The following is a 14,225-nucleotide window of genomic DNA, read 5'->3' as shown; positions in this document are numbered from 1 at the left end:
GATTCTTTCATAAGTAGTCATTGCTACAGAAAGGCCTAGACAGATCCATATGTCTACTTCAAAAGATTTTCTAGTAACAACTTCATCATTTTGTTGTTATGTGTTGATGATGTACTGATTGTGGGATAAGAGGCTCTATTAATTCGTAAATTAAAAGAGAAATTATCAGAGTCCTTTAACATGAAACATTTGGAACCAAGCATGAAAATTGTTCGTGAGAGAAATATAAAAAAGTTGTGGTTGTCACAATAGAAGTATTTTGAACGGGTAATAGAACATTTCAACATGTTGAATGTTAAACCAGACAACATTATACTTACTGGTCATATGAAACTGAGTGAGGAGTCTTGTCCTACAACCAAAGAAAAGAAGGAATACATGAGAAATATTCCATACTCCTTTGTAGTCGGGAGTCTGATGTATGTCATGGTATGTACAAGACCAAATATTGCACATATTGTTGGAGTCCTCAGCAGATTCTTGGATAATCCAGGAAGACAACATTGAGAAACTGTAATTGGATTCTCAAATACTTGAAAGGAAGTCCTAAGATGTGGTTATGTTATGTATGACATGAGCCAATTCTAGAAGGCTCCGTTGATGTTGATATGGTAGGAGACCTCGATCATAAAAGGTCAACTTCGAGATACATACTTACATTCGTCGGAGGAGAAATTTCTTAATAGTCTAAACTACAGAAATGTGTTGCACTTTCTACGATAGAGGCGGAGTACATTTCAAATGTTGAAGCAGGTAAAGAAATGATATTGTTGAGAATTTTTTTTAAAGAATTGGGGCAAAAGCAAGCAAAGTGCATAGTATACTATGACAGTCAAAGTGTGATAAACTCAAGCAAGAATACTATGTATCATTCTCGAATGAAGCACGTTGATGTTCGTTATCATTGGATACGAGAGTAACTGAAAAGAATATTTTTGCATATAGAAAAATTCTCTACAGAAAGGAACCCTTTAGATATGTTGACCAAAGTGATTCCACCGGAAAAGTTCAAGTTGTGCAATAAGCTAATAGAAATGGACTCCAACTAAGAAGCTTCTCGGTGTTTTCCCATATGTCTGGAGGGATAGATTTATATAAACATGCGGAGGTCTTATTTTTTTGAAAAAAAAATTATGAAGCATTTAGGTGCAATAATGCACCGAAAAACAAGTTAAAAGACGTTGATTTTTTGGACATTTTAGGGCTATAAATACTAGTAGTTTTACTCTAAAATGACAATTCCAACAAATACAAAGCAATAAGCTTCCTTTGAAGAGAGTTTTAAGCGCGAGAGAGAAATTTAGAGAGCGTGAGTTGAGAGTTTAGAAAATACTACATTATGGGATGTAATTTGAGTATTCTAACTGCCTCTTGAATTATTGTATACCTTAAGTTAAACATGATACACATGACTTATAATTTTATTATTACTCATTCTAATTTATACACTTCACCTTATAATTTTACTTTTACAATTTTATTATACTGATCTATTTTAATTTATGTACATCATTTTATTACCCATCTAAGTTAATGTATCCTAATAAATTTAATATAATACACACTAGTTTCTTATTGACATTATGAAAATTGGATGAAGTACATTTTTCGCGATTTTTTTTACCCTAGGCGGTCACCGTAACCGCCTAGGGTAAAAAAAAAATCACAAAAAGATAAAATTTCAATTTTGAAAATATATATATATAAAAAAGCAAAATTATCTAATAGAAAATCGTAACTAGCAATTTGAAGGCGATAAATAGCAAGACCCTTATTTTACTTTCTCTTGTAAGCAAATAGAACTGTTTCTTTTAATTAATGATGTGGAAAATACACTTTATCAAATTTTTATATTGAAATTATTTATTGACATTACATTACATTCATTTGGTCACTAAACTAAAGTTTCAAAATCAATTATAACCATAAATATCAAAATCATCAATCAAGTTCTTAAACTAAGCAAAAATCACTAATTAAATTATCGTCATATTCTAAAATCAGAAACTATCAAAATCATCAATCAGAAGCAAAAATCACCAATTAAATCCTCATCATATCCTAAAATCAGAAACTGTAACTGTTTGATATAAATTATAATAATAATTTTTTTGATTCGAAATGAGTTTGGGTAGAAGGGTCTCAAACTGTTGAACTGCATGAATTTCAATAAGGACTCAATTAATGATTTTTACTTAATTAAAAGACATGATTAATAATTTTAATAATTTAAAATCTCAATTCACTGACTTTGAAGCCTTAATTTGGAAAGTAAAATATATATTATACCTTATTTGAATCGGAAGAACCGATATTTCCTTCAAAATTCTTTCTGGAAGCTCAACTTGCTCCATTGGCAAAACATTAGTTTTCAAATAAACATTTTGAAATATATTTTGTGTGAGCAAACTTTATACTTCATCTTTTGTGAAAAAAATCCTCAATTTTTATGGTGAGTATAGTTATTTACTGTTTTTTATGTTGATGGTGGTAATGTTATGGTGAAATGACATAAATTGATGAGCAAAGAGGAAAAAAGAAAATAAAAAAGGGTATTATATTAATTAGTAAAGTTGAAGAACAAAATAAAATTATGGAAATAAACATATATGTAATGTGTCCTACAATTATAATGAACAAATAATATAAACGAATCTCAGAATCAGAAGCAAGCATCCAATAGACAACAACAGCAGAGCGCCGCTAAGCTGCAAAAATCAATGAAAGATCAATTTAATTAATTTCATCAATTATATATTTTCAGAGAATAATAAATGTAAATATATTTGTTTAATATGAGTATATTAATATAGAGGTAAGTAAATGTTTTAGAAAGAAAGAGTATACATACCATCCTTGGAGGAGGCCATTTTCGTTCTTACGAGGAGGGTGCTGGGAATAACCAGGAGCATAGCCTGGAGCTGGAGGAGGATAACCTTGAACTGGATATCCATAACCTGGCGGTGGATATGCATCTTTTGGGTATCCGTGAGGCGGAGGAACACCCACAGGTGGCTGATGCTGCTTATTATGATCTTGATAATAGTTATCCATATTTGATGAATTGCTGAATAATAATAATAATATTGCTTCCCCTCCTTTTATAGTGTAGATCAATAAGGCCGCGAAACAGAGAGGAACTTTCCTTTCCTTGCACTAACGCTGCAATCACGCGGTTTTAATTAATAGAATACTTCGTGGATAAGAAACACACTAATTCAACTTATTAAGTCTATCAAATTCCTATTCCAAATACTACTATTCAATATTATACACTTTAAATTCTACTTTTGTATAGCTTAGCTTCACATTTAGAGTGCCAAATTCTATAATTTAGCTCACATTATTTATCTTACTTCATTTAATTTAATGTTTAATATTAATAAACACTTTCGTTGATGGGTGGATATTATATTCCATTTTTAATGTATGGTCAAATTATAATTGTCTCTATAATAGTCGGATTTGTTGGGACCATTGAATTGTAAGACTAATTGTCTATTTGGTTATTCTTTTTTCTAGCCCCTCTTTTGCTTTTTCATTCCCAGCAGCAGAACATAAGAATTTTGATTATAATTGGTGAAGTCTCATATTAAAAGGGAGCTCATTTATGTTGTTGATGTTACATTTCTGGTAGAAGACCATGTAGAAAAGGGTCAATTCTATGAATTGGGCTTTACTCATGTCAAGTTCAACAATAAATAGTGGAGCTTGTGAAATGGGAACAACACTCAATGTTTTCCTACTTCCATTTTAATTTTTATTGTTGAACATTATGGTTGTTTATGTTTTCTGTTATTCTATTTATTGATTATAAAAAAAATTAAAAATAACAAAACAATAAACTATAAGTAGTAAAATTAATTAAATAAGTTGCCATTTCCCGAGAGCCAATATGCCATTTCAGTTGGCTAGCTTAGATGATGCATGAAAATGCAGTTAGAAATCAAGCATTTGATGCCTAAACAAGTGCAGAATGGAGGCCATACATGCATCACAGTTTCAAATAACATGAATTTTTATAATCGACTCTCATCTAACCACTTTTTGGCTCCCTACTCAGATACAAACCTATGCATACAAATTCTACTGTCTGAATATCACTGCGCTATGCATACAATTTACAACATGATTCTACAAAAATAGACATTATCCCCACATTAAATCGTGGGTTCTCTCTTAATTGAATCCCATGTTTTAGAGTGTTAGCAAGGCTCACTACTTAAGCCAAAGAAGCCACCATTTGCGACGTTGTTTGCTAGAGCTACGGGTGGCATTTGGAGTTACAGTGATTCTTTCAGCATTTGCACCAACCCATCTGCTGAAATCAGGGGAGGTCACAAGTTCTCCCACAGCTTTTTCAGTGGAGTCTCTCGTGAATTTTTCCCATGCTTCTTTGGAGATTTTTCTCCTTTCAGGAGTAGCATGGAAAGCTGACGGGAAATCGTCTGAATCTGATGTATAAGAGCATTATTAGAAGACCATATGGCAACCTAACTCACTTATGCAAAAGTATCAGATGTTGAGCAAACCTTTCAGAGAAGACGAAGCCAGGGTGGACCGTCTGGAGTAACGCCGATTATCAGGCGCTTTCAGCACATATTCATCAGGAGAATTTCCAAATAGTGATGCATTGGGTACATCAGATCCCATCTGGATGTTTTTTATGGTCCTGACAAATTTCCTGCAGGTTTTTTCCTCAAATGTTAATTGCAATCAGAAGACAACACATTCAGATTATAAACTGAGAATCAAAAGAAACGTAGCACTAACAAACGCAGTAATTCATACAACACTTGATATACTCAGAGACTAGGTAAATGGACCCATTTTTTAATAAAGAGTTATGACTCTGTCCATAATGGGTAGGAGGAAAAGATTCTCAAGTTATTCAATAATTCAACAATTCATCATCCATAGAAAGTACAAAATGTAAAACTTAGTTTGTATCTTATGAAATTGAAGCAGGTTTATCTTTGTGGCAGTGAAAAATGAATCCAAACAGTAGCAAAGGAAGACTTACTTCAATAATCGGCGCCAAACTTTAAATCTAAAGATTTTCCTCGATATTGAGGATAGCATTATTCCAAATATTAAGGCTTCAACTGCCAACAGAGGATCCAAAGAACTCTGAAAACAGCACATCCACGTTCAAATTTGTAATAAGAAAACAGTGGGTAATTATGAGTGATTCCCCATCATTTCCTATACAATTCAAGTATCTAAAAGTAATGAAGATTGAAGTAAAACTACCTGAAGAATGAGAAAGACAGCCAAAATCCGGATGGACCAGGTCACAAAATAAGACGTACTTGAATCAACTAATCCATCTGGGGTCAGGACAAGTTGCTTGACAGCCCAGAAACCCATCCATGCTCCAACCAGAATGAAAAAAGCAACCAGGAAAATTCCTAACTGCAATTTATAAAATAAGGACATTGAGCCATTTCCAAGCATAATTCAATTTCACAGAAAATCCAAAAATACTAAAATACAGAGTGGATGACTATTTTGATATTAAGACCAAGTGAACCAACATTTTGTTAACCTCCAAAATAATGGAAGCAATATTCCTAACATTATAAATCATCATTTCTTAATTAATGCCCCATTTGGGCTTCCAGAGAATGACAACAGGGGAAAAAATAAAAAGAATCTCCAATTATACGCATTCATCTGCATTCATCTCAAACAGGCATAAGATACCTGCTTCAGTGCATATTAATTGATTGTTTGTTGTTCCAAATTATTATTTGATTGAAGGGGGAGGCCCTTTTCTTGGGGCATTTTTTTAATGAAAAAGCACATTCATCGAGTTACTTAAGGGACCTCAAAGATGATCACAACATTTGACCTGCATGTGTTAAGCTTATAGCTGAAGGTTCGTGGTCAACTAATTACGCATCAGCACTCACAAGTCACAAGTAAAAAACAAATGTTTTTCTATCAGGCATGATTGTGCGGTTCAATGAGAATTTATTAGTTAGACACAACAGAAGCTGCATTCTTCTTCAAAACAAACTGACGAGCATAACTATTGTAAAATCTAAAACTTACATACAGGATAATACATGTCTTCGCTGATCCCTATCTCCTCCAGTACTGAATGTAGTAATCTTGGCACATAGCGAAGAAAAAATGATCCAATTCCAACCTAGAAAAAAATAATGATAAGATGCAAACCTGAGCATAAGTTTTTTTTATGGAAGGGACAATAATAGATGAAAATGAGATGAGAGAAGTACTACGCACAACAGATGAGTACATAAAGATTGCAATTGAGTTGCTTCGACCAGTTGGCAGAAGCTTCATCCCCTGTAAATAATCAAGATCAGAACGTCATCCAATTGGACCAAAATATAACCTTTCAGACAGATTCAAACCGCTAAATAAACCATTTAAACCAAAGAAAATACGTAAGTTCTCATCCAAACAACCAAATAGCTAGAACTGGCAACATCTAGTAGAGTTAAGGCACATATCTTCAATAAAGCACTTTGGCCTGTGCATTATTTTGAAATGCTGATAATATAGATTTTGTAAAATAAAAAAGCACACTTAAAGTTCCAACAATAAAGAAGACGAAAGCATCATCACCTGGAAAAGGACCACCAGTATTACAAGGATGATACCAATTGCCATGGAACTGGTGTAGTAAAAAGCCAACGACTTGCTCAAAGGGGATGCAACACTTAACATGATAATGCCCACAATTAAGAAAATCACACGATATACGAAAAAGCCTAAAAAACAAAGGAACACATAAGTGCATAAGTTACCTGTATCAAAATGAACTGAAATAATAATAATAAAAAATTGGAATCACGTCTCAGTGCGAAAATCACCTTCTTCAATGGACAGTTCAATGGTTTCCGATAATGAACCAGCTGCCCGTATATCCAATATCTTGTGGTCAAAAGGTGACATTGCTCGAACCCATGAATTCTTGTCAACCTTCTCCCACTTGCTTTGAGAGCACATCCCAATTGCAAGGGAAGCATTCCTGCAAAAGAGATATATCTTTCTAAGTAAGAAACAAAAGTTACTGTTGCTTGTTCAACTCATTATTTTGTTAATAAGGAATCCATCAAGTTATCAGTCATAATAAGAAGACAAAATGAGTAAATTATGAACCAATTTAAGATAAAACGGTTGCAGAACAACTAACCTATGGAAACAAACCTCGACATTTGGCCGGCGAAGGCCCAAGCTTGAATGTTTAAGTGTCAACTTTAATGAATGGGAAAACTTTTTCAAGTTTTTAAACCTAGAGAGTCCATGTATATGAACTCTTTCACAAAGCACTGAAGTTCCAGGTTTACTACCAGGTGACTCAATCACTTGCAAGCTTGGAGATATCCGTAATTTACTAGACTCACCAACCACTACAAAATCACGAAGAATCAGTAAGCAGAACAGCTCAATCAAACTCAAAACATAAGGTATTGCACTCTATCAACATTATCAAATAGAAGAGGAAAAAAGATCGATAGTTCGACAATTCCTCTCGTATAATAAGCTATAATACAGTTCGTTTTCCCATTATTTGCTCGAGTTTTCAAACTCAGCCAAACAGAAAATAAAAGGATAAACGAAATGCACATAACGAATTAAAAAACAACATTTTGGAATGACAGAGCATCAAATAAAAACCCTAGATAAATAAATTGACGGACAATAGAAAGAAAGGAAAATGAAAAAGGAAACAAACAAGAAAGACAATAAAACAGGAAGTACCGAGAGAGCGTTCATGCGAATAGACATCCAAGCAAGAAATTGGAAATGCTAATACTAGAATCCAGAGAACGAAAAGGGAGATCCAACAATGGTGTGCAAAACCCATTGGTGTCTGGGTTTTTGGTGATAGAGGGAAAAGGCGCGAGTTGGAAATAGAAAAGAGGGTATTTCAGCTATTTCAAAAGGCCAATAAGTCTTGTTTGGGCCTCAGTTTCAAATTGCAACTCATTTGGATAATTTGGCACAGCTTTTTTAGCCCATAAAAGTCATAACTTTTCCACTTATGAGGAAATTACATAAATGTCATGATTTTAACTTATATTTCAGTAAATATTGATATAATTATTTTTACATATTATAATATTTAAATAAGTATTTCTAAAATACCAAAATATTAGTTTATTATACTTTTTTTAGGGATAAGGTACCAAAATAGGTTTAAGATTTTTGGGTAAGTATCAATTTAGCCTCCACGCACAAAATATCACTAATATAGGTTTAACGTTTAAAAAAGAGTATCAATTTAGATATCGATAACGAAATATGACACGTCATTTATATTACTCCCTTAAATTCTGATTTCTCTCTCCACATACACTTGACAGAACTTAACGGAGTAATACGAATGACGTGTCACCTTTCATTATCGAGGTCTAAATTGGTACTCTTTTTTAAACATTCGGCCTACATTGGTGTTATTTTATACACAGAGTATAAATTGATACTTCCCAAAAAATCTTAAGCCTATTTTGGTATCGTTATTATCACGATAAGAAACGACAGATACGTCGTAAGCACAACACTGTTAGAGAACTACTCTCTAAAGGAGCTGTTAGAGTGGATCACATACGCTCAGAAGAGAATTTAGCTGATCCTTTGACGAAAAGGTTAGCTCGAGAGAAAGTCCAAAATACTATAAAGAGTATGAGACTTATGCCCCTACAGTGATGAATTACACACAATGGTAACCCAACATATAGACTGGAGATCCCAAGAAATAGGTTCAATAGGTAACAACAAGTTGTGATGTAATATGAGTTAGATCTTGCATTTTGAAATTTAAGATCTTGCATTTTGAAGCATGAATTTCCTGAAGTGATGTTAGATTGAGATAATAGAAACTCTTAATGAAGTCTATACAGTATCTAAAGTGAAGTACATAGCTACATGAGTACTTTTAATAGACTCATCTATATGAATGTGGAAGTGAGGCCGCTTTCTATGAGTTTAGGGCAAAACTCTAAAGCATTCATTATATTGGGATAGACATGCATGACCATAAACGCACGGGCTACTAGAACTACACTCTGAAAATGCTATGGTCTGTTACAATATCAGACCATAGCATGACCATAAACGCACGGGCTACTAGAACTACACTCTGAAAATGCTATGGTCTGTTACAATATCAGAGATAAAGTTCAATACTACGAGTTATTCTAGTAAAATCTGAATTATACTCATTACGCAAAGATTCAAATCAAAAGATACATCTGCTTATACTTGACCTTATGTAACTGCTCATTAAACATGTTTTTTTATATATTCTAGTGAGGGATTATTGGGCTTGGGCACTAGGCCCAATTAGAATTTATGTAAAAAAGCCACAAATGTTTTTATAAAAGTTAAAGACATCGCACATTGCTTATAAATTAGTTTGTATTGATATTTATAACAAAGGTCCTTACACACTTGGGTGTACCTCAATGTATCCCACTTTTGTGAAAGAGTAAGGACCTAGTTAATATTTGACCACCACACACACATGCCATTGCCGCCGTCCGTCCGATCCGGGTTAGTGTGGTGTGGTGTAAACTCTATACTTTTTATTGAAAAATAATAATAATATTTTTTATTTTATTTTCAGAATTAATTTTTTAATTAATTAAAAATCTTATTTCTTTAACATCTCTTTTGACTTCGTCTTTCTGAACCAGACACTCTAGTTCCCCACATCCCCAATTTCTCCCCTCGTTCTTCTCCACTAAATCAAAGCACTATTTTTTCTGTATAAATACCTTTTGTGATTTTCATTTTAAACACACCGAAACAAATACTTTCTGTATATTTCGAACTGAGCAAGAGTGTACAGAACCGAGTTCGTACTGTGCAATAGGAATTCGTATTACGAGAGAGTTGTTTTATCCTAGAGGCGACCGGAATTTTATCTGCTTGCACTTTCTAGCAGTTTCACGAATGCCTTACAAAAAGTGACTTAGTCTGCTACTCTCCCCATTACTTTATTCAGTGATTCTTGTGTTTTCCGAGTTCCTGTTCAAACAAACATGTTAACCATCTATCGTTACGTAAAAGATTAATCAGATGTTAAGCAATTTTTTTTTTAAAGGTAGAGATTGAGCAACTTAAAGCGCATATTAATTTAGCAAGTTGAGTCAAACATTTATAAAGTTCAGAAAGGATGAATCGGCTTTTTTTTTTTTTTACTAATTTGAGGATCATGATATACAGCCATAAATGAATCAGCTTCTTCATTTGATATACATCGATGAATGGGTGATAGATGTCCCCCAACTTACCCCAATTGCATGTAAAATTGAAAGCTGCCAATCTGCTTGTAGCAGATAAAAGCTATCTAATTTCCTGTATCACTTATAGATATACAAGACCAATAAATACCACATTAGTTTTTATGAAGCTTACTTTTGGAAAACCAACCCCATGAATTTGCAACACTAGCTCACCATGTCTATAAATACGATCTAGACATAAGCCCTAGTTTAGTAGGATTCCTTGTTTGGTTATGGATATATAGACGCTGTTTGGGAATTAGCTGTTAGCTGATTACATTAGCTGTTAACTGTTAGCTGATTTGACTAGCTGATTTGACTAGCTGTTTGTGTAGACCTGTTTGGCAAAAATTAGCTAATTGATAATAGCGGTTTGTGCAAAAAGACGAATAAGGGCATTTCTTTTTTTAATACATAAAAATATACATAAAATAATTAGGGTTAAAGAATTAATTTTAATATTGCAAAACGCTAATTGAAAAAGCTCTTAAAATGAGTTTTTTCTAAATTAGTGATTTCATCCCAAAACTCTCTCTCAAACCTCTCTCCACCAAACACTTCAATCAGCGGTTTCAGTGGTCAAACCGCTAAAGTTGGTCAAAACCGCTCTTTTTATCCCAAAACGTTCTTTACCAAACTGGGTCATAATATTATTCTCATACAATTTTACCAAAATAACAATTCCAAATTAAAAAAAAAACGAAAAGTTAACTCTTTTTTAAGGTAATGAGTTTATCGTTACATTTACAATAAAACAAAACTGACTATACATATATACTATAAAAATCTGGGTTTTTTTAATCTTAAAACCTAGGTGATCGTACTCCCGATCTATGCTAAAACAGACCGTGAATATCGCACTTGTAATCCAATCAACATTATTATTTACCTCCAATGATTTTAGCAAAACTCATTCTTCACATTATATTTTTTAATTGATTATGCTATTAGCAAAATATCGACATCTGAGCATGAAATTTATATGTTCAGAAATAAGGTTAGATTTTTCAGTGGTCGTATATCTAGTTTTTTCCTTCACGTTGAATTGCTTCCTACAAAATAAGGAAGATGTCGATAGCCGTTGGAGACCCTTTCGATCCCTAAATTAGTATCTTTCTTAAAAACATAATAAGAAAATAGTCTTGTAAGAGTATATATGTAATGTACCCAGGGTTCTCTATCAGTTAACACATTACTATTGTTCATGTTGTTCTTATTTTTCATGTTTTTTTTTTCGTTTTTACCATGTTTTTTGCATTTTCAAGTTTGTTCCGTTTTTCACACTTTTCACGTTTGTTTTCATTTCTTACATTTTCCCGTTTTTTTTTAATCATTTTTAGTGTTTTGACGTTTGTTCCATTTTTCATATTTTTAATGTTTTCGTGTTTTCACGTTTGTTCCATTAAAATTAAGGAATCCCCTCAAATTTCATAGAATAGCTATTTCATAGAAATATAATAAATCAAATGTTGGAATGAAATTCTCTAATAATAGCTCTATTCCATGAACCAAACCTCATTTAAAGTCTATTGGAATTGGAATCTACCAAATAAGAGTGAAAAAGAAAATATTAGCACTTATTGCAGGAAGGGAGGCCATGAGAAGAATGAATGTTTATTGATCCCAAAGATTATGGTAGATTTCCATCCTTCCCCCATTCCTTGAGGATTTGAAGTCCAATTGGTAATTTTACCAAGGGAAGCCCAAGTAGGTGAAGGGTGTGTATGCATAGTGGAATATGATAGAATGTGCATATTCTAAAAAGTAAAAAAGAGAGAGAAAAGATAAGATAGGCATGTTTTAAGTTGTTTTTATTGCAATTTGACACAAGTAGTAGAAGTAAAGGAAGAGTGGCACTACACTATTCTAATACTATTGATATGGTGAAATTCAAGTTCCAATTTCTGAGATGCTCTGTAAGGCTGGCTTCCAACTTCCATTTCTGCTGCTGCTGCTTACCTGTTCCACCTGCTATAAAACTTACATCAGAATACGACTACTCACTCTGAATTTTATTACTCTTTTTTACTTTTAACAGTATCAAATTCTTCATTGTTACTCCTATCCTAGCCTGTACCTATAAGCTTGAATGACCATACTCTCCGTACTTGTATCTATTACTTTCCCTGATTCACATGATATATTGTAACACCATGGTCCAATACCATGTAGATATTGTCCGCTCTGGCCCAATTCCAACACATTGGGCCTCACGGCTTTAAAACCATCTGCATGTATTGGATTCACATCTTACTAATAAGCCCCAATCACTCCCTCTCCATTTCCGATGTGGGATTCAGTTCATTCCTGCCCCCATCGCCATCCCTTAGGGCCGCTCCTTGCTCAGGCCTTCTTGCCCCGGCGCCACCCACTCCGGACCGGGTCGTTACATATATTTTCACCATTACACAATCCTCCCTCTTCCACAAATCAATTACTTCCAATTTATTTGAATCATACTATCTTTTGACATATGAGAATCAGAAAAAGCTGACTGCTAATGTACTCGTTAATCAATTACCAGCTTTAAAGTGGGTAACCAAACATGATTTGAAATCACTAATCTATGATTGTAGTCACTAAGTAAAGATTGATTAGTGGTATTCAATCAATCATATAAAGATAATAAGAATATTTGACTTGATTTGATTTCACTTATATGCTTTGCTCCCAACAAATTTTGACTAAATTGGCTTTGCAAATTTATGAACTAGGAAATGATTAAGGAAAAGCAAAGTTGTTGCAAACCATAAAATTACCAGCATTAATCATAAATTCCTCGAGATCTGCAGTTGAGATTCTTAAGTTATATACATAGAAAAGCTGATAAATAAAGTTTTCAATTTACTTTTCCCATCAGTAAAAGAAAAAGGAGTATCTGTAGTTAAAAGAGCTTTTTGGATTCTGAAATCTTTCTTATTTGAATTGAAATCAAAGATCATTGAAATGAAAAGTGATACAAAAGAATATATTCTTCTGCATCTCTATCTACAATTAAATTTCTGAAATTCGAAACCTATAGATTATGAAATTGTATTATAATAAACATAAAGCATAAAGAACACAGAGGATTTTCTGTTACCTGAACGGGATTGCAGTCGTCAGGTTTAGTGATATCGGGAGTGGAGCTAACCTCCGATCTTCTTTCCTTCAACAGTTTCCCCAATTTAACACACTTCTTCGAAGCAAACTCTTTCAAAACATCTACAACAATTAATTAAATTAAAGCGAGAGTAATTAATTAAGTATAATAATGTAGGTTTATGGAATGGTTTGGTACCTTGAAAAGAGACAAGGCGATAGACATGGCCGATAAGAAGAGTATCATCAGGTCGAAGAAGCTTGAGGTGTTTCAATGGAAGGCCATTGTGAGATTTCATGGTTGGAGATGGAACAAGAAGAGCAACATAATGTCCAGGATTTGAATTCATGATTTCATGGGCACTAACAGACCAATAAATCCTTTGGATCTTGTTTCCTGGATGTTGAATTATAACAGTTGCTGCTTCTGCAGCTTGACAATTTCCCATTTTTGTTTCAGCTCTGATCAGAGTATGAGTTATACATGTATATAAAAGAAGGCGAAATGAAGATGATGAGGTTGGGGAGTGTACGAGGAAACACAGTTTTTTCTGAATTAATTAGGGAGATAAAGGAGGAATTTATGGGAGGCAAGGCAGGTATAGTATTACTAGTAGGAGTAGTATATATAAATTGGAAGAATATAATTAGAAGAGAAGAGGGGAAAAATAGTACAATTAGTGGATGTATGGAGACGTGTTAGATCTGCTAGGGAGACACAATGTCAAGCTTTTCTTTTCTTCTTTTTACTAGCATTAATTCTAATATTTGTTATCCATTCTAATGGTTGTTTTAAGATGCTTAAGTTAAAGTTAGTAGAGTATTCTACATAGTTATGTATCTTAATGGTGAAATTGTATTATATTTATAAGGTGCATA

The 14,225-nt window shown here is 33.3% G+C and overlaps 2 protein-coding genes and 1 long non-coding RNA gene across 4 annotated transcripts; all 3 read right to left on the bottom strand.

Annotated features, from left to right (window-relative positions):
* Positions 1-2,538: 2,538 nt before the first annotated feature.
* LOC136228893 (uncharacterized) lies at positions 2,539-3,240 on the bottom strand. The gene is made up of 2 exons (XR_010688880.1): positions 2,852-3,240; positions 2,539-2,708 (listed from the first exon to the last, which is right to left on the bottom strand). It is a non-coding gene; the product is annotated as an uncharacterized lncRNA (long non-coding RNA).
* Positions 3,241-3,841: 601 nt separating this feature from the next.
* LOC136228616 (uncharacterized) lies at positions 3,842-7,921 on the bottom strand. Its single transcript, XM_066017051.1, has 10 exons — positions 7,738-7,921; positions 7,169-7,385; positions 6,846-7,003; positions 6,598-6,743; positions 6,253-6,315; positions 6,062-6,154; positions 5,254-5,415; positions 5,024-5,130; positions 4,533-4,684; positions 3,842-4,454 (listed from the first exon to the last, which is right to left on the bottom strand). The coding sequence occupies exons 1-10, from the start codon at positions 7,841-7,843 to the stop codon at positions 4,219-4,221; spliced, it is 1,440 nt and encodes a 479-aa protein (XP_065873123.1). The 5' UTR covers positions 7,844-7,921; the 3' UTR covers positions 3,842-4,218.
* Positions 7,922-12,061: 4,140 nt separating this feature from the next.
* LOC136228748 (uncharacterized) lies at positions 12,062-13,990 on the bottom strand. Of its 2 annotated transcripts, none has more exons than XM_066017216.1 (3): positions 13,546-13,990; positions 13,348-13,469; positions 12,062-12,236 (listed from the first exon to the last, which is right to left on the bottom strand). In XM_066017216.1, the coding sequence occupies exons 1-3, from the start codon at positions 13,793-13,795 to the stop codon at positions 12,156-12,158; spliced, it is 453 nt and encodes a 150-aa protein (XP_065873288.1). In that variant the 5' UTR covers positions 13,796-13,990; the 3' UTR covers positions 12,062-12,155. The 2 variants fall into 2 exon arrangements, with proteins under 2 accessions (XP_065873288.1, XP_065873289.1); XM_066017217.1 differs by having other exon boundaries at positions 12,062-12,233; positions 13,546-13,981.
* Positions 13,991-14,225: the final 235 nt, after the last annotated feature.

This window comes from Euphorbia lathyris, chromosome 5, assembly GCF_963576675.1.
Source record: "Euphorbia lathyris chromosome 5, ddEupLath1.1, whole genome shotgun sequence".
NCBI lineage: Eukaryota > Viridiplantae > Streptophyta > Magnoliopsida > Malpighiales > Euphorbiaceae > Euphorbia > Euphorbia lathyris.
Note: the sequence above shows the minus strand (reverse complement) of the source record. Positions and strands in the feature narration are given on the sequence as shown.

What these genes read in the sequence shown, in the direction of transcription:
- LOC136228616 (XM_066017051.1), bottom strand. Translation starts at nt 7,843, where the DNA reads ATGGGTTTTGCACACCATTGTTGGATCTCCCTTTTCGTTCTCTGGATT. An exon ending in TACTGGTGGTCCTTTTCCAG is followed by an intron (nt 6,316 to 6,597) that starts GTGATGATGCTT and finishes GATTATTTACAG; the next exon opens with GGGATGAAGCTTCTGCCAAC. An exon ending in GCGAAGACATGTATTATCCT is followed by an intron (nt 5,416 to 6,061) that starts GTATGTAAGTTT and finishes TATAAATTGCAG; the next exon opens with TTAGGAATTTTCCTGGTTGC.
- LOC136228748 (XM_066017216.1), bottom strand. Translation starts at nt 13,795, where the DNA reads ATGGGAAATTGTCAAGCTGCAGAAGCAGCAACTGTTATAATTCAACAT. An exon ending in TCGCCTTGTCTCTTTTCAAG is followed by an intron (nt 13,470 to 13,545) that starts GTACCAAACCAT and finishes TAATTGTTGTAG; the next exon opens with ATGTTTTGAAAGAGTTTGCT. An exon ending in ACGACTGCAATCCCGTTCAG is followed by an intron (nt 12,237 to 13,347) that starts GTAACAGAAAAT and finishes TAAGTTTTATAG; the next exon opens with CAGGTGGAACAGGTAAGCAG.